This window comes from Anomaloglossus baeobatrachus, chromosome 5 (assembly GCF_048569485.1).
Source record: "Anomaloglossus baeobatrachus isolate aAnoBae1 chromosome 5, aAnoBae1.hap1, whole genome shotgun sequence".
Classification (NCBI taxonomy): domain Eukaryota; kingdom Metazoa; phylum Chordata; class Amphibia; order Anura; family Aromobatidae; genus Anomaloglossus; species Anomaloglossus baeobatrachus.
The window spans coordinates 20,524,577-20,547,156 of record NC_134357.1 but is presented as its reverse complement, the minus strand read 5'-3'; the positions used below and the strand labels follow the sequence as shown (position 1 = coordinate 20,547,156).

The 22,580-nt window shown below is 48.1% G+C and overlaps 1 protein-coding gene across 1 annotated transcript in view; it reads right to left on the bottom strand.

The window, feature by feature from the left end:
- The window catches only part of LOC142312574 (uncharacterized), a 103,260-nt gene that overhangs the window by 31,376 nt on the left and 49,304 nt on the right, over positions 1-22,580 (bottom strand). Inside the window, exon 14 of the mRNA XM_075351565.1 lies at positions 19,238-19,921. Within this exon, the coding sequence (XP_075207680.1) occupies positions 19,238-19,921 (684 nt within the window). The remainder of the gene's footprint in view (positions 1-19,237; positions 19,922-22,580) is intronic.

The following is a 22,580-nucleotide window of genomic DNA, read 5'->3' as shown; positions in this document are numbered from 1 at the left end:
TAGATTGTGCCTAATCCATGCCCACGTTGCGTTTTAGAATGCAGCGATTTGCATGCTGCCAAATCGCTGCGTTCTAAAAGGCAACATGTCACTTCTTCCGTGCGCTTTGCATGCGGTCTCCATTCTGTCTATAGGGAGAGGCAGCATCCAGAGCGCACGAATTCTGCAGTCACCGAAGTTTCAGAATGGAGCTTTTCATCTGCGCTCTGAAGTGCACATGCAGTGACGTTACGCTGCGGTGCAGAGCGCACACACGGGGGCACATAGTTTTATAACGAATTGACATGCTGCATCTTGAAAAATGCAGCCAAAACATGCACTGTGTAGACAGCAACATAGAAATCTCATAGACTTTGCTGGGAGAAGGAAATTCATGCAGGGGCATCTTTGTGACCACAAAAACGCACCAAAAACGCAGCAAAAGCTGCCCTGTGTGAACTTAGCTTTAATACAGACTGCACAGGCCAGTGCGGCTTCACAGAAATGTAAATAACATGTAAATAAGCCCCTTAAATGTTTGTTTTCATTGAAAAAAGTAGTTTTTACTTAAAATTATAAACGTTAAAGATAAAAAAAAAGTTCTAGAAGAAAAAAAAAATTGGCACAAAAGGAATAGCGATAAATTAGGGAGAAATAGGGAACAATGCACTTAAGATAAGCGACATATGCACAGACTCACCTCCACACACCGGATATACGGCGGCTCTGTGCTCACAGGACCTGCGGTGACGTCACCATCATGTGATCAGTCACATGTGTGGGAGGAGTCAGGGTCACATGACCAGGAGGCTCAGCGTGAGCTGGTTGTCATGGCACTCGTCTGCTGCCGTCTTCTCTGATGTCTCTTCTGATGTATTTTGTTATTCTTCATTATCACTTTCCTTTGGTCACGAGGGAGTGATTTTTTTTAATGAGGCTATTTTGGGGGGTTCAGATTTATTATTTTTTTATATTCAGGGGATGTAAATAAATATCCGCAATCTACCACTTTTTGGATTTGTTATTCACATTTTAAAATGCATTTATTTTACTCTCACATAGCGACATTGATTCTGCAGTTTTACAGACCTCATCACTGTCCCCATTGGGGCTCACAATCTACATTCCCTATCAGTCTTTGGAGTGTGTGAGGAAACCAACACAAATACAGGGAGAACATACAAACTCCTTGCAGATGGTGTCCTTGGAGGGATTTGAACCCAGGACCCCAGCGCTGCAAGACTGCAGTGCTAACCACTGAGCCACCACAAGACTCCAGTGCTAACCACTGAGCCACCACAAGACTGCAGTGCTAACCACTGAGCCACCACAAGACTCCAGTGCTAACCACTGAGCCACCACAAGACTGCAGGGCTAACCACTGAGCCACCACAAGACTGCAGGGCTAACCACTGAGCCACCACAAGACTACAGGGCTAACCACTGAGCCACCACAAGACTACAGGGCTAACCACTGAGCCACCACAAGACTGCAGTGCTAACCACTGAGCCACCACAAGACTCCAGTGCTAACCACTGAGCCACCACAATACTGCATGGCTAACCACTGAGCCATTGTGCCTATCTATTATCTATCTAATAATAATAATAATGATAGTTTATATAGCGCCAATTCCGCAGCACTTTAAAATTTAGAGGTTCATACATCAGCAACACTGTCGCCATTAGGGCTCACAATCTACATTCCCTATCAGTCTTTGGAGTGTGGGAGGAAACCAACAGAAGCACCAGAACATACAAACTTCTTGCAGATGTTGTCCTTTGTGAAATTTGAACCCAGGATCCTAATGCTTCAAAGCAACAGTGCTAACCACTGAGCCACCATACAGGGGTAACCACTGATGCCCCCGCACAGGACTAACCACTGAGCCAGTGTATAGTGTTAACCACTAAGCCACCGTACAGTGCTAACCACTGATACACCATACAGTGCTAACCACTGAACCACCATACAGTGCTAACCACTGAACCACCATACAGTGTTTAGCACTTAGCAACCGTAAAGTGCTAACCACTGAACAACCGTACAGTGATAACCACTGAGCAACCGTACAGTGATAACCACTGAGCCACCATACAATGCTAACCTCTGAGCCACCGTACAGAGCTAACCACTGAGCCACCATACAGTGCTAACTACTGAGCCACCATACAGTGTCAACCACTGAGCCACCATACAGTGCTAACCACTGAGCTACTACACAGTGCTAAGTATTCAGCCACCATGCTGACAATTACACATTTGTGAAAAAAAATGGAATCTGAAAATGTTTTTTGAATATTTGCATCAACTGTTGCAAAAAAAAAGAAAAGCACCCGCAATGGAGACAAGAGAGTCGATAGGAAATTATGTCGACTAATTCCAATTCTTGTGATAGAGGATAATCGGACAGATAATAGAAATAGGTGAATTTATTAGAGAGGAAATTGTGCTCACTTTTTTCAATTCTCCAGAATTCCTGAGGTGAGAATTATCAGGGGCCAATGACACTTGTGAACTTTTAGATCATGATGATTGTGTGATGGACACGATCTAGAAAGATCGTAATGACAAGGAGGGAAGGACATCAGAGGTGGAGGACGGTGGCAGCGGTGACACAGAATAGAGCTGATGTGGCGCCCTGGACTAGCCAGGTCGTCACAGGTAAGACACCAACACACCCCACACCCCCAGTCAGGTCCATTAGTCAAACACAAAACCCTTGTTGCCTTCCTCCAGGGGCTGATGTCCACACCAGGTGGGGTGGAGCCAGGCGGTTGGCCCCACCCACTGAGGAGTTCACAGTCCTGGAGGCGGGAAACTGTAGTCAGTTTCAGTTGGGAGTGGAGCTCGGGCAGAGCAGAGTCTAGTGCAGAGCAGCAAAGTGTGCAGAGCTACTGCAGGTGTCCGGGTTGGAGCCCGGGCACGTCCAGCAAGGTTGGCAGACGGTGGTGGCTGTCTGCAGGAGAGGCGAATCAACGTTGCTCCGTAGGACCGGGGTGGGGCGGTGGCCCGCCGGTACCGAACCGTGCATCGAAGTGCAGCCAGCACCAACCAGCAGGGTTGCGGACCCCGACCAGGCTTGGAGCCGCTGAAAAGGTCAAATCCGTTAGTGACCGGGACCCCAGGGGTTCTCTAACGACCAAGACCCGTAAGAAGGCGACAGTCCAAACACAAGGAAAGGGAAATAGAGCTACCGCATCACAGCTAGAATTCCCAGGGCCACAGCCTGCGGGCAAACGGGCTCCTACAGCACATACACGCTGGGGTGCGGGCTACCGGTGGGAAGCCATCATAGCCGAACACTACAAGGTGCAGGGAAAGGCAGCCGCCACCAACTGACTGGGAGAAGTAGCAGCAGCTGGCTGTGGGACCCGTCCATCCAGCCGTTTGTTTTACCGGAGACTGTGTCATACTTTCTGCTGAGTGAGTACACCCGTGCCGTCCGGCACCCCAGCGCGCTGCCCCCGCGACCCTGCACCTCACCTACCCTGCATCCCCATCTCCACACCGGGGCCCTGGGACAACCAACCCCTACCCACGAAGGGGGACAACAACACCTCAGCTGCTCCCTAACACCGCTCCCGGGATCCCCGTCATCAGCAGCGGTGGTGCCCACCTTCACCACACACTGTGGGTGGCGTCACAGACACAATCCCAAAAACAATTCCCCTTTTCACTTGTGCGGGCGAGGAGCGCCGCTCGAGTATCCCAGATCCTGCCCGTAGCTCGAGCATCAGCAAGCAGCGCCGGACCCGAGCCCCCGCAGAGAGAGAGAGAGAGCAGCGCCCCGCGCCCGTCCACAACACTGACGTGTGACAAAAAGAGCAAAACCTTCCAGGAGCAGATCCGCTTCCACTGAACGCTCGGCTTGTGGACCTGGTGGTGGTGACTGTGCGGCCATCTACGCAGTGAGAATTATTTTCGACTTTTCCAAGGTAAATTTATTGTAGAGTTTGCAGCAGACACAAAATAAGCTGAGGACGTTCCTGCTTGTACTAAGCAGACACTATACTACCTCTATCACTACATGAGGTGTCATCACCATCTGACATGGGAAAAGCAATGTGAGCGGCACTGTCATCCTCCACCCTCGTCATCCTTTACTGCAAAATGGTCATTATCATCAACAACAGTATCATCATCGCCTACTGCTTGTCCTACTTCTACTCTTCCTCCTTTTCATTGTATTTTTTTTTTCAGATTTGATAGTCTGGTTAGGAAACAACAATACCCTTCCAGTTATCCGCATAGGCCGGGGCCACACGGGGCACTACTGCGATCCTCGCATGACACTCGGCTCACACTGGCAGTACAGTGGGAGCCGAGTGTCATGCGAGTGTCACTGTGACTGAGGTCCGATCAATGCAATCGGACCACAGCTGTGGGGAATGGGCCGGTTTTGCGGAGGGGCGGGCCAGCGCTGTGGAGGGGCGGGCCAGTGCTGTGGAGGGGCGGGAGGGATTTATCTCCCTCTCTCCTCCTTTGCCGGCTATTGCCATTCTCACCCTGCACTCGCATTACACCGGTGTACTGCGAGTGCAGTGCGATGTTTCTCTTGCCCCATAGACTTGAATGGGTGCAAGAAAAATCAGGATCGCATTACACCCGCATCATGCTGCGACTGTTTTCTCGGTCCAATTAGGGCTGAGAAAATAATCGCTCATGTGTGCTGTCACACAGGCTAGAATTGGTCCGAGTGGAATGCGATGCTTTATCGCACTCCACTCGCAGCGATTTTCATCGTGTGGCTTAGACCACTCCATTCCCACCTGGGCAGATTGCTGGCGGTGCAGTATAGCTGTACTAATTACTGGATTACACTGCCTTTTGGGAAATTATGGCATGTGCTCAGCCTCCTTGGAAGATATCTAGCCGACATTATTTCTTGAAGAAGACTGTGCCGTCCGGCCATCCTCAAGGACATATATTTAATCTGCTATGTTTCATCCATTCATTCTATATAGTATAGTGTTCAGTTTTTGTTGTACTTTGCTGCCACCTACTGGCCTTTGTTATAATAGGTTTTTCATGTATTATATTGTAATTTTCCCATAATGCCGCGCTCTGTAACTCCTCCTGTCTTTTCCTCACATCCTTTCTTTCTGGTCAGTGCCATCTTGGCTGCACGTGCATTAGGACTGACGAGAGGATTCTCCTGTTATCTTTATCCTACATCCTCCATCTTGTAACCCTCATTCATCCCTTCATCCTTACTGACGTCCTACCTCATAGAACCAAGGTAATAATCTTGCTTTGTTCCATTCATCACTCCACTGTTTGCTCCATAACCTGCAAACTTGTAACAATCATGAAAGATCCAAGACCCCGAAACTCCTTCTATATTGAAGCAAAAACTTTATTGGTCCCAGCACACATCGAGGAAAAGTATAAAAAGCAACATAGGGCAAAGCTGAACCTGAATAGTCTCCATTATGTTTCATGTGGCTGAATGGCAGTTTGTGCTTATTAGGGGCTGGTGACCTGACCAATGACAGGGTCTAGCTCAGGGGTCATGAACCTATGGCTCGCAAGCAAGATATGGCTCTCTCGATGGCTGCATCTGGCTCGCAGAAAAAAACAGAACGTATTTTCCGGTTTGTAAGCACTAACCCCCCCCCCCCCCGCCCCCAAAACTGGGGGAAAAATGGAGGTGAGTCTTACAAATCGCTTACCAGGCAGTGGTGGCGCTGGGCTGGCGATACTGCGGGCTCGTGGGGTGTCGCGGTCGCAGAATGCAGATTGCATTGAATCTCTTGCAGTTGAAGAGATCGACTTCAAGAAAATGGCCGCAGAGTCGGCGTGTACACAGATAGGACTCCGCAGCCATTTTCTTGAAGTCCATCACATCATTCACGCGCTGCGGCCATATTTTTGAAGTCGATCTCATCAACTGCAGGAGATTGAAAGCAGCCCGCCGGCAGAACAATCACCCCCGCCGCCGTGACACCCCACGAGCCCACAGCAGTATCACCAACCCATTGAGCTGCGACACCCCCTCCTCCATACCCACAGCATCGCCTACAATGCCTCCTGGATAGCGATGGGCGAACCCGAACTGTAAAGTTCTGGGTCCATACCGAACACAGTGTTCGTACACACCTTCTCGAACACAAGCTTTCCTGGGAAGCTCGTGTTACAGTTCGGGTCCAGAGGCTGTAAAAACAAGCACATTATTAAAAAGACATTATGATTATACTTACAGGTCCTGCGACGCGTCCTGCAGACTCTGTCTCCCAGCCCCTTCTGCTTCCAGTTCCGATCATTAACTTCCTGGGGTTTTCACTCCACTGCTCGTCACTCGGCAGTCTTCGGCTGTTTTCAGCCGTGTTCGCGGTGATGTCAGGGTTTAACTGCGTCCATGGTTCAGTCAGAGACTTCACCTGAGTGCATAGCTGATGCCAGTCAGCTGTGCCCCCAGGTAACCACCACTGACTACAGGACCTTCCATGACGTCATAGCCATGAGACCAGAATGTAACCCACGAGGTAATACAACATTCACACCAAACTGGTCACATGGCTATGAAGTCATGGCAGGTCCTGTAGTCGGTGGTGGTTACCTGAGGGCACAGCAATGATGGGACCCGGAAGCAGAAGCGGCTGGGAGACAGAGTCTGCAGGACACGTCTCGGGATCTGTAGGTATAATGACAATATTTATTATTAACTATATTTTTTATCTTCCGAACATTGCGGGGTTCGCCCATCACTACTCTTGGGACCTTCTGCTGACCCCCCTGGTGAGTATGGCTCTCACGGAATTACATTTTAAAATATCTGGCGTTTATGGCTCTCTCAGCCTAAAAGATTCCCGACCCCTGGTCTAGTTTAATGATCTTAGAAGCACAACTACCAGATAATAAGAGGAACAGTGTGCCTTACTATAAATTTTAGTGACTTATTAGTGGTTAGGGGTCCTGAATAATTAGAATATTTGTTCTTCTTTGGGAGCCTCTAATATTACTTTTAAGGCCCCGTTACACGCAACGACATCGACAGCGACGTTGTTGCGTGTGAAACGTACGAATGACCGCTAACGATCAAATATACTCACCTTATCATTGATCGTTGACACGTCGTTCTAATCCCAAATATCGTTGATGGTGCTGGACGCAGGTTGTTCGTCGTTCCTGAGGCAGCACAAATCACTACGTGTGACACCCCAGGAACGACGAACAACACCTTACCTGCGTCCTCCGGCAACGAGGTGGGCGTCACTTTCTGTCGGCTGCTCTCCGCCCCTCCGCTTCTATTGGCCGCCTGCCGTGTGACGTCGCTGTGACTAAGAAAGGAGGTGGTTTGCTGGCTTCAGCGACGTCGTTAGGCAGGTAAGTGCGTGTGACGGGGCCTAGCGATATTGTGCGCCACGGGCAGCGATTTACCCAAGACGCACAACCGATGGGGGCGGGTGCTTGCGATGTCGCTGCGTGTAAAGCCCCCTTTAGTGTGTATAAAAAGGAAAGGAAAACATATAGTCTCAAGTGGATTAAATATAGGTTCATATATAAAAAAAAATCTAGAGAGAACAATATGTAATATATCCACTGAGTGATCTTTATATAGAAAATTCATAAAAAGAGGGTAACATTAAATAAGGATTAAAAGACTTTTTGGTCAAAATATGTTATTTTTCCTTTTATAAAATTTTTTATCCTAATTCACACTTTTGGGTAAATTCTGTATCCAAGTGAGATAATTATATCCTTGTATAGGCCCATTATTTTTATATGGTGGAGGTGTGGATATATTTTAAATATATGGCTCTGGAATAGTTTTGATCTGGGTTGTCGCGCTGTAAACACCATCAGTACTCTGCCATAATGTTTGTGTTCCATCGCCTTGATATCTACTGTATGTTCCACGGTTCTGTGTCTTAGTAAAACAATAACCTTTTTAACAGAGTCAAATTTGCTGCGACTTGTAAGCCTCTTGAATGACAATGCTGCAGTCTGTTTTCTCACTGCATACAGTTAGGTCCAGGAATATTTGGACAGTGACACAAGTTTTGTTATTTTAGCTGTTTACAAAAACATGTTCAGAAATACAATTATATATATATAATATGGGCTGAAAGTGCACACTCCCAGCTGCAATATGAGAGTTTTCACATCCAAATTAGAGAAAGGGTTTAGGAATCATAGCTCTATAATGCATAGCCTCCTCTTTTTCAAGGGACCAAAAGTAATTGGACAAGGGACTCTAAGGGCTGCAATTAACTCTGAAGGCGTCTCCCTCGTTAACCTGTAATCAATGAAGTAGTTAAAAGGTCTGGGGTTGATTACAGGTGTGTGGTTTTGCATTTGCAAGCTGTTGCTGTGACCAGACAACATGCGGTCTAAGGAACTCTCAATTGAGGTGAAGCAGAACATCCTGAGGCTGAAAAAAAAGAAAAAATCCATCAGAGAGATAGACATGCTTGGAGTAGCAAAATCAACAGTCGGGTACATTCTGAGAAAAAAGGAATTGACTGGTGAGCTTGGGAACTCAAAAAGGCCTGGGCGTCCACGGATGACAACAGTGGTGGATGATCGCCGCATACTTTCTTTGGTGAAGAAGAAACCGTTCACAACATCAACTGAAGTCCAGAACACTCTCAGTGAAGTAGGTGTATCTGTCTCTAAGTCAACAGTAAAGAGAAGACTCCATGAAAGTAAATACAAAGGGTTCACATCTAGATGCAAACCATTCATCAATTCCAAAAATAGACAGGCCAGAGTTAAATTTGCTGAAAAACACCTCATGAAGCCAGCTCAGTTCTGGAAAAGTATTCTATGGACAGATGAGACAAAGATCAACCTGTACCAGAATGATGGGAAGAAAAAGTTTGGAGAAGAAAGGGAATGGCACATGATCCAAGGCACACCACATCCTCTGTAAAACATGGTGGAGGCAACGTGATGGCATGGGCACGCATGGCTTTCAATGGCACTGGGTCACTTGTGTTTATTGATGACATAACAGCAGACAAGAGTAGCCGGATGAATTCTGAAGTGTACCGGGATATACTTTCAGCCCAGATTCAGCCAAATGCCGCAAAGTTTATCGGACGGCGCTTCATAGTACAGATGGACAATGACCCCAAGCATACAGCCAAAGCTACCCAGGAGTTCATGAGTGCAAAAAAGTGGAACCTTCTGCAATGGCCAAGTCAATCACCAGATCTTAACCCAATTGAGCATGCATTTCACTTGCTCAAATCCAGACTTAAGACGGAAAGACCCACAAACAAGCAAGACCTGAAGGCTGCAGCTGTAAAGGCCTGGCAAAGCATTAAGAAGGAGGAAACCCAGCGTTTGGTGATGTCCATGGGTTCCAGACTTAAGGCAGTGATTGCCTCCAAAGGATTCGCAACAAAATATTGAAAATAAAAATATTTTGTTTGGGTTTGGTTTATTTGTCCAATTACTTTTGACCTCCTAAAATGTGGAGTGTTTGTAAAGAAATGTGTACAATTCCTACAATTTCTATCAGATATTTTTGTTCAAACCTTCAAATTAAACGTTACAATCTGCACTTGAATTCTGTTGTAGAGGTTTCATTTCAAATCCAATGTGGTGGCATGCAGAGCCCAACTCGCCAAAATTGTGTCACTGTCCAAAGATTTCTGGACCTAACTGTATATAGCTATAAAATGCCAACGCTAACAGTTTTTAAATACTTTCATTTTTATTTCCATAGCGCCAACATATTCCACAGCACTTTACAATTCAGAGGGAATGTGTACAGACAATATGAGACAATACAGAATAACACAATTCAACAGATAACAAGAGGAGTGAGGGTCCTGCTCACAAGCTACAATCAATGAAAAAATAAGGGTGGCACAAAAGGTAAATGGTAAAAATTGCTTGTATTACATGGTCCAGCCATCAATATAATAAATAAGGTATTCAAAAACTGCTGCATGAACCGGTCACCAACCAGTGAGGGAAAGGGTAGGGTGATAGACAGAGATGTGGGAGGAGATGTAGGGTGGTGCAGAATTGTGGAGAGCTTTGTGGGTGAGAGTGATAAGTTTATATTATATTGGACTCTGTAGTGGATGGGCCACCAGTGCAATGACTGGCACAGGGTGGAGGCATCAGTGTAGCAGCTGGAGAGGAATATGATCTTTGCTGCTGCATTCAGGATGGATTGGAGAGAGGAGAGTTTAGTGAGAAGGAGAATGATTAGTAGAGAGCTGCAATAGTCCAGACGAGAATGAATAAAAGCAACAGTAAGAGTTTTTGCAGAGTCAATGGTAAAAAAAAAGGTTGATTCTAGAAAGGATTTTGAAGTGTTTGTGACATGAATAGATTTCCTATTATTTATACCGATTGCAATTTCAGCATTTTTTTTTTTGCATATTCAGCATATCTAAATAATATAATTAGATATGTTACATTATTATGGAAAAGCTTCCTTAGTAAACAGGATTTTACAGAAAAAAACATAGGTGACTGGAAGAAAGGAGTGTGATTTTTTTTAATTCATAAAGATCACATTATTTTGTGGTTAGCAAAATTGATGTAGAGCACTTTTTCTCCCAAAAATGTGGGAGGAAAATGAGGGGTGCGTCTTAAAGGGAAACTGTCACCACATTCTAACATGCTGTATATAAGAGCCCAGGCCGCTTTTGACAACATAAACACTTTATAATACTTACCTAATGGTCACGCTGTGGTGGAATAGGGCCTAATGGGAGTGTCCGGTGCCGGAGCCGCCGCTTTCAGCCATCTTTGTTCTCCTTCTTCTCTAGCAGCGGTGCATGACTGGTCCGACATCATCCACACTCGCCGGCATTCCGGTCCTGAGCAGGAGCACTTTGATCAAAGTATTGTAGTGCGCCTGCGCAGGATCGCCGAGTGTGTATGATGTAGCCGCGTCATGCACACAGGCTTCAGAAAGAGGACAAAGATGGCCGAAAGGGGAGGCACCCGCACCGAACAACGGAGATGCCCATTAGGCCCTATTCCACCACGGAGCGACCGTTAGGTAAGTATTATAAAGTGTTTTTTATGTTGTCACAGTGGCCTGGGCTCTTATATACAGCATGTTAGAATGCTGGATATAAGAGCCCGGTGGTGGTGGCCGCAACTTATAGTCCAAAAAAGTGGTGACAGGTTACCTTTAAATTCCGAATGTAGCTTACCGGAAGGTGGAGAATGGGTGCTATGCTGGCTGTGGTGCTGGTTGCGGTGGGGGCTGTGCTGGCTGCAGTGGGGGCTGAGCGGGCTGCTGTGGAGCAGGGCGGTGGGGCGGTTGTCTCAGACGCTCTGTCTGCAGTGTGGGCTTCAAATAATGGTGCAAGAGTTGGCTTGTGCGCAGATGGAGCTTTCGGCTCAAAATCTCATCTGTGCGCGCACAGCCCATTGATCTCCCTGCAGGAAAATGGAGCCTGGAGGTGGAGGGTGCACAGATGAGATCTTGGCTTGTCATTGAGCCGAGAGTTCAATCTGCGCACGCGCCGACTCCGGGCGCCATTTCTTTCAAGCCCACACCGCCGACAGAGCATCTGGGACACCCGCTGCACCGCCCTACTCCACACAGCTAGCACAGACCCCTTCGCAGCACCTGCAGCAGCACCCTACTCCAGCACCACGCCTGCCTCCTGTGACCCCGCTCCATCACCGCTGCCGCCCCCCCTCCAGTAAGACACCACCAGACGGACACCATTTTTTTTCTTTACCTTTACCTTTTTTATCTCTAAATTTGGGGTGTGTTTTATAATCCTGTGTGTCTTATAAAATAAAAAATACAGTAGTTTGCCAGAGAAATTACACCACATCTGCCCAAAAGATAGTTTTTGAAACTTTAATATCAAAAAGTATGAGATCACTTTGAAATTACAAAGTCTATCTTTGCATTAAAGAGTTTGACTCGGATTGGACATAGTACTAGACCTCAGAATATCATACATGTCATTTTGGGTCAATCAGAAGCTTTGAAGTATTTTCAATTTGCACTTTCAATTGACTTTTGAAAAAAATTGCTCATCTCTACCCCTCAAGAAGTGTATATATATTTTTTTATATGCTGTCATTTTTAGAAAGGTTTCTATAATTTTGACACCCATGAACCTTTTCAAACTTGGCTTGATGCAGGAAAATAGAAGGCAATTTTCTTTCTTCAAAACCAAATGTTAAAATTGTAAGTCACTGAAATTACTCAAATATTTTAAAACTACTGACAAAGTAAAGTAGACATGGACATATATGTGCACAAAAATATTTCTATAGTATGGATGGGATTTGTTACAATTTAAAAATCTAAGACAGTTTTTGAATTTTCAGCAATTTTAAGTTTTGTAATAAATATGCATGTGGAGGTGATAGATGATGATGTCATCCTGCAGTCCACAGGAAGTCATAGACTGACTTCCTGTCTGCACATGAGAGCTTGTACTGGACTGGTAGTCACAGCGGAGATCACAACCCAATCTCTTATAATGAAAGGCAAAAAATGCATGGATTGAATTTAGTGAGGATTAAAATAAATGACATAGCTAGGCTATTTCTGGGGAGTTTCCATTTTATAGGCAAAGAAAATTGCTGGAGTGCAACTTTAAACTTTCAAATGGAATGACTTTGGCCAGATGGTTGTTAATAAGGGGTCATCTGTTACACCTCGTGGCTCTCCTGTGGCAAGGAATGAGGCAGTCTCCTTGCCTGCCATGAGCGCTCCTGCTCAGCAGCGCCGAAGGTCTGCCAGACTGCGCAGAGTGCAGGAGAAACCTCCTCAGAGAGGCAGCACAAGGGTGACACCTAGTGGTACTCCTGTTGCAAGAAATGAGGCGGTCTCCCATTCCTTGCCTGCCGCGGCTCCTCCTGCTCAGCAGCCCCGAAGGTCTGTGAGGTTGCGCAATGTGCAGAGGTTTTCTGCTCAGGGAAGCAGTGAGACTCCCGTTATCTCTACACATTGTGAGACCGAGGATCCCGCCTCTATTTCCCAGAGGCAGGAGGGTGAGCATGTGCAATGCTTGGTGGGTCCTGATTCGCCCACTCACGTCACACGGCTTGATGACGAGGCTGGTGACGTGGTGAATCCTGACTGGCCAGGCTGGGACGTCGTGGATCCTGATTGGGTCAAGTCCGTCATCTCTGCCTCGCGCCCGCCCATGGCTGGAGCGACACCTCCTTAAAAGCTCCTCCTGCCATCATGGCGGCGCGCGACCGTCCTTCTATGTTTGGATGTCTGCAGCGTGCTGCCACGCCACTGCTCAGGCATTGTCTTCCGTGGGCTTGGCCCTTGCTGCTTAGGCAGCACCTAGTTTGCAGGCCGTGTCCCTGCCTTGCTGCTCCGGCAGTAGCTCCTTCGACAGGCCGTGTTCCTGTTCCAGGTGAGCTCCTCGAGTCTCCACCGGACTCACCTGGTTATAGAAAGCACACGTGCGTGGGCACCTCTGTGCTACCCTCGTGCCATATTCTCGTGATTTCCACTGGCACACGTGCGTGGGCACCTCTGTGCTTCCCCGTGCAACAGGTACACCGAGCCGTGTGATCCCTGCCATACAACCCTCACGGGTTAGGGCAGACCGGTGTACGTAGATCGTCTGTGACATTCCAGACGATCGCTAGCAGCAACCCGCTCACTCTTCACCCACCATAGCAGCGGTCCCTTACACCGCACAGTGGACCTTGACCGGCGGAAGCTGTCCATTCCCCATCTTGGCACGCTTCCTCGGGTCCCCCTCGTAACATTACGGTCGCGCCAAAGGTCTGGCTATGGCAGAAGAGCAGCAGCAGTTGCTGCGTTATGTGCAGCAGTTGGAATCACGATTGGCAGCAGTGGAGCAGTCTTCCTCCGACAAGACTACTCTGACGACAGTCGCCACCCAAGCGGCTACCCAGGCTGTGCTATTGGGCGGAAGGTCTCCTCGCCTTGCGCTTCCAGAGCGCTTTAGCGGGGACAGCTCCGAGTGCCGTGGCTTTATAAACCAGGTCACCACCTACTTAGAGCTGTCCGCGACTCTTTACGCTACCGAGAAGGCGAAGGTAGCCTTCGTCCAGTCCCTGCTCACAGGGAGAGCGCTGAAGTGGTCCACGCCGTTGTGGGAGCGCGGAGATCGGGTGGTGAATAACTTAGCAGCCTATCTTGGGGCCATGAGAATGGTGTTCCTCGGGCCTCAAGTCACCCACGACTCCGCGCTGCGCCTCCTACGACTTCGACAAGGGTCTGCTTCAGTCGGGGACTTTGCCGTACACTTTAGGACACTTGCCGCAGAGCTGGACTGGCCGGATAAGGTCCTTGTCCCTGTGTTCTGGGAAGGCCTGGCAGGGTTCGTCAAAGACGCACTGGCCACGCGTGAGGTGCCTGCTACTTTAGAGTCCTTGATTGTGGTTGCCTCTCGCATAGACATCCGCCAGGCGGAGCGGAGGCTCGAGGTCTCTTCAGCACCCACGTCCTCACGGCCTAAAAAGCGTCTGGTTCCCTTCTTCCACCAGACAGGTCTCCCAGCCAGCTCTGTAAGCGACTCCATGGAGTCAATGGAGGTGTCCAAAGCGGTCTCCTCTACCCCAGGTTCTCGGTCTGGTGTCATCTGCTTTTCCTGTGGGCAGAGGGGACACATAGCTACCCGATGTCCCAAACCGTCGGGAAAAGACAGCGTCTAGTTTCCATCAGAGGGGGGTTCCTAGACGCTACTTCTCCCTCTAGGTTGACTATCAGCGCCCAGTTGCAGTTTGGCACTACTCTCTTCTCTGCTCTGGCCTGCCTGGACTCAGGCGCTGATGGCAATTTCATTTCGACCTCCCTGGCAACCCGATACTCAGTTCCCCTGGTTCTCTTGCCCAAGCCACTCAGGGTTCGGGTAGTCAATGGGTCCCTACTAGTCGATTCCATCACCCAGATCACCATCCCTCTCAGGATGGAAGTACCACCAGGACACCATGAGCAGGTGTCCTTCCTGGTGCTTCCAGGGGGGACGGATGAGATCCTACTGGGCCTCCCCTGGTTGAGACAGCATGCTCCTATACTCAACTGGGCAACAGGGGAGATCTCATCATGGGCAGAATCCTGTAGGGAGCACCTCGTGACTACCGAACCACCCGCTACCATTAGGTCGGTTGGGTCCTCAGGGAATACAGGGGAGCCAGGTTTACCGACACCTTATGAGGCCTACAGGGACGTCTTCTCCAAGAGGGCCGCAGATACCCTTCCTCCCCACCGGCCATACGATTGCCGAATAGACCTGAAGCCAGGCTCCGAGCCCCCTAGGGGCAGAGTGTATCCTCTCTCTGCTCCAGAGACGGAGGCTATGTGCAAATATATTCAGGACAGCCTGGCAAAAGGGTTCATTCGCAAGTCTATTTCACCAGCCGGTGCGGGGTTCTTCTTCGTGCAAAAGAAGGAAGGGGATCTACGCCCCTGTATCGATTACAGGGGATTAAATGCAATCACGATCAAAAACAAATACCCTTTGCCCCTCATTACGGAGTTATTTGATCGATTCCGCGGGGCAAAGATCTTCACGAAGCTGGATCTACGCGGGGCGTATAATCTAGTGCGAGTCCGAGAGGGCGATGAGTGGAAGACCGCCTTCAACACCAGGGACGGTCACTACGAGTATCTTGTAATGCCCTTCGGACTCTGCAATGCCCCCGCCGTATTTCAAGACTTTGTGAATGATGTTTTCCAGGATTTGTATCTTTCCGTGGTTGCATACCTGGATGATATCCTTATCTTCTCCCCCGATCTTGCCACCCATCGGAGGGATGTCATCCGAGTACTTAAGAGGCTCCGCACCCATTCGTTATATGCTAAGCTAGAAAAGTGCGTTTTTGAACGTGAATCCTTGCCGTTCCTGGGGTATATCGTGTCCAGTCAGGGGTTAGCAATGGATCCGGGGAAGTTGGAGACAGTGATGAAATGGCCTGAGCCCCGCTCGCTGAAAGCGATCCAGCGATTCTTGGGGTTTATCAATTATTATCGCCAGTTCATTCCCAACTTCTCGACGGTGGCAGCACCCATCATTGCCCTTACCCGCAAGGGCGCTAATCCCAAAGCATGGACACGGGAAACGGTAGCGGCATTTCACACTCTCAAAACTTACTTCTCCAGAGCTCCCATCCTTCATCGTCCAGACATCTCCAAACCCTTCCTACTAGAGGTAGACGGCTCTTCGGTCGGTGCTGGTGCAGTCCTGTACCAGAAAGACGAACGAGGAAGGAAGCATCCATGTTTCTTTTTCTCCAAAACCTTTTCTCCGGCCGAGAGGAACTACTCCATAGGGGATAGGGAGTTACTGGCGATGAAACTAGCATTCCAGGAATGGCGGCATCTCCTGGAGGGTGCGAAGCATCCATTTGAAGTATTTTCCGACCATAAAAATCTCACATACCTCCAGACAGCACAACGCCTGAACCCAAGGCAGGCCCGTTGGTCCTTGTTCTTCTCCCGGTTCCGCTTTATTATCCGCCACCTGGCCGGTGAGAAAAACGTACGGGCCGATGCCTTGTCACGTTGTATGGTTGTGTTGGAGGAGGACGAGGAGGAGCCTCGTCTTATACTACCCCCGGACAGCTTGAGGATGGTCACTCCCACTTCCTTGGACCAGGTGCCACCTGGAAAGACCCTCGTTCCCCCTGAATTACGGAATGAGGTGCTATCGTGGGCCCATGCCTCCAAGGTCGGGGGTCACTTTGGGGTCAAAAGGACCAGAGACCTTGTGACCAGGCACTATTGGTGGCCGAGACTACCCCAGGACATACAGGAGTATGTGGGAGCCTGTATGTCATGTGCACGGAATAAGCCGTCCCGGCAGAGACCGGCAGGTCTTCTTCACCCACTGCCAGTGCCGGATCGTCCCTGGGAAGTGGTGGGAATGGACTTCCTGGGAGATCTGCCCAAGTCAGCAGGCCACAAGGTCGTATGGGTCATCACGGATCACTTCTCTAAAATGGTCCACTTGGTGCCTCTCCCACGACTCCCGACGTCACGTGCTCTCGCCACCTTATTCATTAGGCATGTATTTAGGCTGCATGGCATGCCTGACAAGGTGGTGAGCGACCGGGGTCCCCAGTTCGCGTCTCGCTTCTGGAGAGAGCTCTGTAAGCTCCTGCAGATAGAGCTGAACATCTCCTCCGCATACCATCCCGAAACCAATGGACTGGTGGAGAGGACCAATCAGACCTTGGTAACTTACCTCCGCCATTTTATCTCTGCGCACCACGACAACTGGGCTAACCTCCTTCCTTGGGCCGAATTTGCCATTAATAATTCGGTCCATGAATCCTCTGGCCAGACTCCGTTCCTGCTCAATAACGGACAACATCCCAGAATCCCGGTTCCGATGCCCATTACGTCACCCGATCCTAGAGTGGAGGATTGGGCGACCGAGGCCCGGGAGATCTGGGATAACACCCAAGAGGCCCTTAAGAGGGCTAAAGACCGGATGGTGACAACAGCTGATGTGCGCCGCCGCCCGGCACCATCCTTCGCCCCTGGTGACCTAGTGTGGCTGTCCTCTAAGAATGTTAACCTACGGGTACAGGCAGCCAAGTTCGCCCCTAGGTACCTGGGTCCGTTTAAAGTACTAGAGCAGGTAAACCCGGTGGCATACCGACTCCAGCTCCCTCCACGCTGGGCTATAGCCAACACCTTTCACGTGTCCCTCCTGAAACCCGTACGACTTAATAAGTTCTCGGGGTCCCTGACGCCTCAAACCGACACTCCGTTCGACGACCCTGAGGTGGCGAAGCTTGTGGAGACAAAAGTCATACGGGGCAGGAGGTACTACCTCGTGGAGTGGGTCGGCCGTGGTCCGGAGCATAGGTCCTGGGAATTGGAGGATCATATCCACACCCCGGGTTTGATAGCGGCCTTCGAGCACGGGCAGGGGGGGGGGGCCTAGACGGGGGGGTAATGTTACACCTCGTGGCTCTCCTGTGGCAAGGAATGAGGCAGTCTCCTTGCCTGCCACGAGCGCTCCTGCTCAGCAGCGCCGAAGGTCTGCCAGACTGCGCAGAGTGCAGGAGAAACCTCCTCAGAGAGGCAGCACAAGGGTGACACCTAGTGGTACTCCTGTTGCAAGAAATGAGGCGGTCTCCCATTCCTTGCCTGCCGCGGCTCCTCCTGCTCAGCAGCCCCGAAGGTCTGTGAGGTTGCGCAATGTGCAGAGGTTTTCTGCTCAGGGAAGCAGTGAGACTCCCGTTATCTCTACACATTGTGAGACCGAGGATCCCGCCTCTATTTCCCAGAGGCAGGAGGGTGAGCATGTGCAATGCTTGGTGGGTCCTGATTCGCCCACTCACGTCACACGGCTTGATGATGAGGCTGGTGACGTGGTGAATCCTGACTGGCCAGGCTGGGACGTCGTGGATCCTGATTGGGTCAAGTCCGTCATCTCCGCCTCGCGCCCACCCATGGCTGGAGCGACACCTCCTTAAAAGCTCCTCCTGCCATCATGGCGGCGCGCGACCGTCCTTCTATGTTTGGATGTCTGGCAGCGTGCTGCCACGCCACTGCTCAGGCATTGTCTTCCGTGGGCTTGGCCCTTGCTGCTTAGGCAGCACCTAGTTTGCAGGCCGTGTCCCTGCCTTGTAGCTCCTTCGACAGGCCGTGTTCCTGGTGAGCTCCTCGAGTCTCCACCGGACTCACCTGGTTATAGAAAGCACACGTGCGTGGGCACCTCTGTGCTACCCTCGTGCCATATTCTCGTGATTTCCACTGGCACACGTGCGTGGGCACCTCTGTGCTTCCCCGTGCAACAGGTACACCGAGCCGTGTGATCCCTGCCATACAACCCTCACGGGTTAGGGCAGACCGGTGTACGTAGATCGTCTGTGACATTCCAGACGATCGCTAGCAGCAACCCGCTCACTCTTCACCCACCATAGCAGCGGTCCCTTACACCGCACAGTGGACCTTGACCGGCGGAAGCTGTCCATTCCCCATCTTGGCACGCTTCCCCGGGTCCCCCTCGTAACAGTCATCTGTCCTTTTTCCTGCCAACCAAGAAGATCTAGTGTTAGGCCCTGTGCGCGCTAGAAAATGGAATTTTCTTAAGAAAATTCCGCAGGCTCTAAAAGATTTCTGCACTTGCAGAAAAAAAACGCACCAAATCCGCACCGAAATCCGCATGCGTAGAGCAATCATCTTTGCTTCTACGGTGAGTACCAAAAATCTTAATTTTATACAATTATCGCCTTTGAAAATATAATTTAAAAAAAAAAGAATATATCATAGAAATGTCCAGACTTATCACCTAATGTAAATGCATTCCCTGTATTCTTTTTGCTTTAAAGATGTTTATTGGTAATTGCATACATTTCATAAATTACATGACATTTTTTGATGTGTATGAAGACTTGATTTATGTTTAAAATATTTCCCACATTCGGAACATGAATATGGTTTCTCCCCTGTGTGAATTCTCTGGTGATTAACAAGATGTGATGTTTGGGTAAAATGTTTCCCACATTGTGAACATGAATACGGCTTCTCACCTGTGTGAATTCTCAGGTGTTTAACAAGATATGACTTCTTGTTAAAACATTTTCCACATTCTGAACATGAGTACGGCTTCTCACCCGTGTGAATTCTCTGATGCATAACAAGATCTGACTTCTGAATAAAATATTTTCCACAGTCTGAACACGAATATGGCTTTTCCCCTGTGTGTCTCTTCTCATGTATGACAAGACTTGATCGACGTGTAAAATGTTTCCCGCATTTTGGGCATGAATACGGTTTCTCCCCTGTGTGAATTCTCTGATGTCTAATAAGATCTGATTTCTGGTTCCAATATTTTCCACATTCTAAACATGAAAATAGCTTCATACTTGTATGAGACGATTGATGTTTTGTACCCCTTCTGTGAATTGTATTTTGATCAGTGTGTGAAAAATTAGAAGATGAGGGTATATCAGCGATATTGACTTCTTCATGTGCAACTTGTATATCAGGGTTATAGACTTCAAAATCCAACAGCACACGCCTCTCTGAGCTTCTGGTATAGTCATCTGCCAAAAAGTAAAGCGAATTTTATTTTTTTTGAATAACAAACCTTAAATGTGTACTATCAAATAGGTCATAGACAAAAAGGGGGAAGGCAGTTTATACGGTTTTAACATAGTGAAAAACAATCATATTCCCCCCGTATGGATGATGTCATAGAATATACTCCCAAAAGGATTTAATACTTAGTGTGAAAACACTTAAGGAGACTGAATCCAATATAAAATCTAATTTTATTGAAAAATTCCATCACCAATGTGTTCATCATATCAATGGAGCAGATATATATGGAAATTACTATTAAAATAACAAAACATACAATTAAAAACAGGCACAATAAAAACGAGCAATTAGACCACAGTACAGAGAGTGAACCAATAACCTCTCCTTATCATGATAATTCAATCCCATATTTTATCTCATGATAGTTGTTATATCATAAACTACTTCACACGAGGGTAGAACCATCAGGGCGTCCCCATCGAACTAGAGGTCATAAAGAGGCAGTCCCAATGGAGGGCTTAGAGAAAAGGAGAGAAACTAAGTTTCTCATTGAGCCCCATAGGGGCCATAGTACCTAGGGTGACTATCCACCGGCACTCCATTTGGGCCAACTGCCTCCTTAAATCACCTCCCCTGATGCCAATGTATGGGAATATAAAATGTGGAGTAGTATGAGTGGCACATTCACCTGCCTGCACCCCGCTGAGGAAGCATTTGGCGATAACGCGCGTCCGGGAGAAAGGTTGCCCACTCACTCATTTTGGGACTGCCAGCTTGTACCCTCTTTGTTTACACCATGGGTAAGTTATGAACTACTTGTCTTTATGTTAGATTAAGTGTTTCCCATGGTGTATCTCCATTACAAACTCACTTGAGTTAATATTTATTACTTAGATTATGGAGTAAAGATGGGTTATTGCGGCTAGTGCCTGGGATGGATGGGTGTTTTTCAATCCTCCTACCTCATTATCTGACCTATGGAAAGTACATTTTTATTATATGCATATTTTTCAATAAAATTAGATTTTATATTGGATTCAGTCTCCTTAAGTGTTTTCACACTAAGTATTAAAACCTTAAATGTGTGTTGCTTTTTTATAACAGTTTGCCCAATATAGCTGGAAATACAATTAGAACCACAATCTGAAACGTTGCGACTTATGCCAACGATTTCCTGTTCTTTATCTCATGCCCAAATATTTAAATCCTTATACTGTAGATTTAATTTCAAAATATATTTGAAAAAAATTTGATGAGCTTAATATCTCACTAGCCTCTGATTATGCCAACCCCAAATGGTTTATTTCTTTTATTTTGGGCCCCATCCTCTCTCATGTACATAGGGATCTGTGTAACAAGTCATAACTATTTTCTCCCAGAACTTTCCACATTTCCTTTGAGCCATCAAGGGTGGCCTAACTAGAGCCTCTGCTCATTTACATACGGAACACATAAGTAATAAAAAACAGTTTTATACATTCATATTACGCACGATTACAACACAGGGATAGGTGGGAAGGGATTCCTAGGCCACACATCACCCTGCTTCTAGGTTAGAAGGCATACGGGACCTGACAGGTTCCCTTTAAAAATTGCGATGAAAGAGACACCCGGATTGACTCCTCTGAATACCCTCTGTATTGAAAATGAGTGGGAAAATAATATTGGAATTAGTGCACCCACTGCTGGATCACATTATCATCTCTACATGGATAACTTCTACACTAGCATCTTACTATTCTAGTCCCTCTCTGCCAGATGTACTGTAAGGCCTAAGACACACGGCATGAAAATCGGACCAAGTGGAGTGCGATAAAACATTGCATTCCACTCGGACCATATAAACCTTTGTGCCAGCAGCCATGAGCGATTATTTTCTCAGACCTAATCGGACCGAGAAAACAATCGCAGCATGCTGCGACTGTAATGCAAGACTCTTTCTCTCGCACTCGTTCAAGTCTATGGGGCAAGAGAAAGATCACACTGCCCTCGCAGTACACCGGTATACCGCGAGTGCAGCGCAAGAAAGACAATAGCCGGCTAGGGAGGAGAGAGGGAGATAAATCCCTCCCCTCAGCAGCGCCGGCCGATCCCCCGCAACTGAGGTCTGATCACATGATCGGACCTCAGTCGCAGTGACACTCGCATGACACTTGGCTCCCGCTGTGCTGCTAGTGCGAGCCGAGTGTCATGCGAGGATCACATTAGTCCCCGTGTGGCCCTGGCCTTATATGCGGCACTGCGGGGAAAAAAAATCATTGAGGTAAAGATACACCTCAACTGCTGAAAAATTGTGAAACCAGAGCCCAGTGCTGAAGTATAAGGATAAGAGGGATGTCCTTATCTTGACCACAATACGGTGACCATAGCTCACCAGTCACTGTCCAAGGTGCCACAACAGAAGTGCCAAACTTAGATTATAATAAATTCACGGGATTGTAAATCTCTCAGATAAGGTGCTTAAGTCATACAGTGCCATGCGATAAGTAAAAGTATGGTATAAAAAGCTGGACGTGTACATTGTATAGATGGCATTGTACAAGCTTTTGTGCTTTTTCGATGTGCAGGCAATAGGGTGATCTTCCTGCAGTTTCAGGAGGCAGTCATCAAGGCCTTAATGTTTGGCAGTCAGTAAGGCGAGGGTCTCAGTACTTCTGAAAC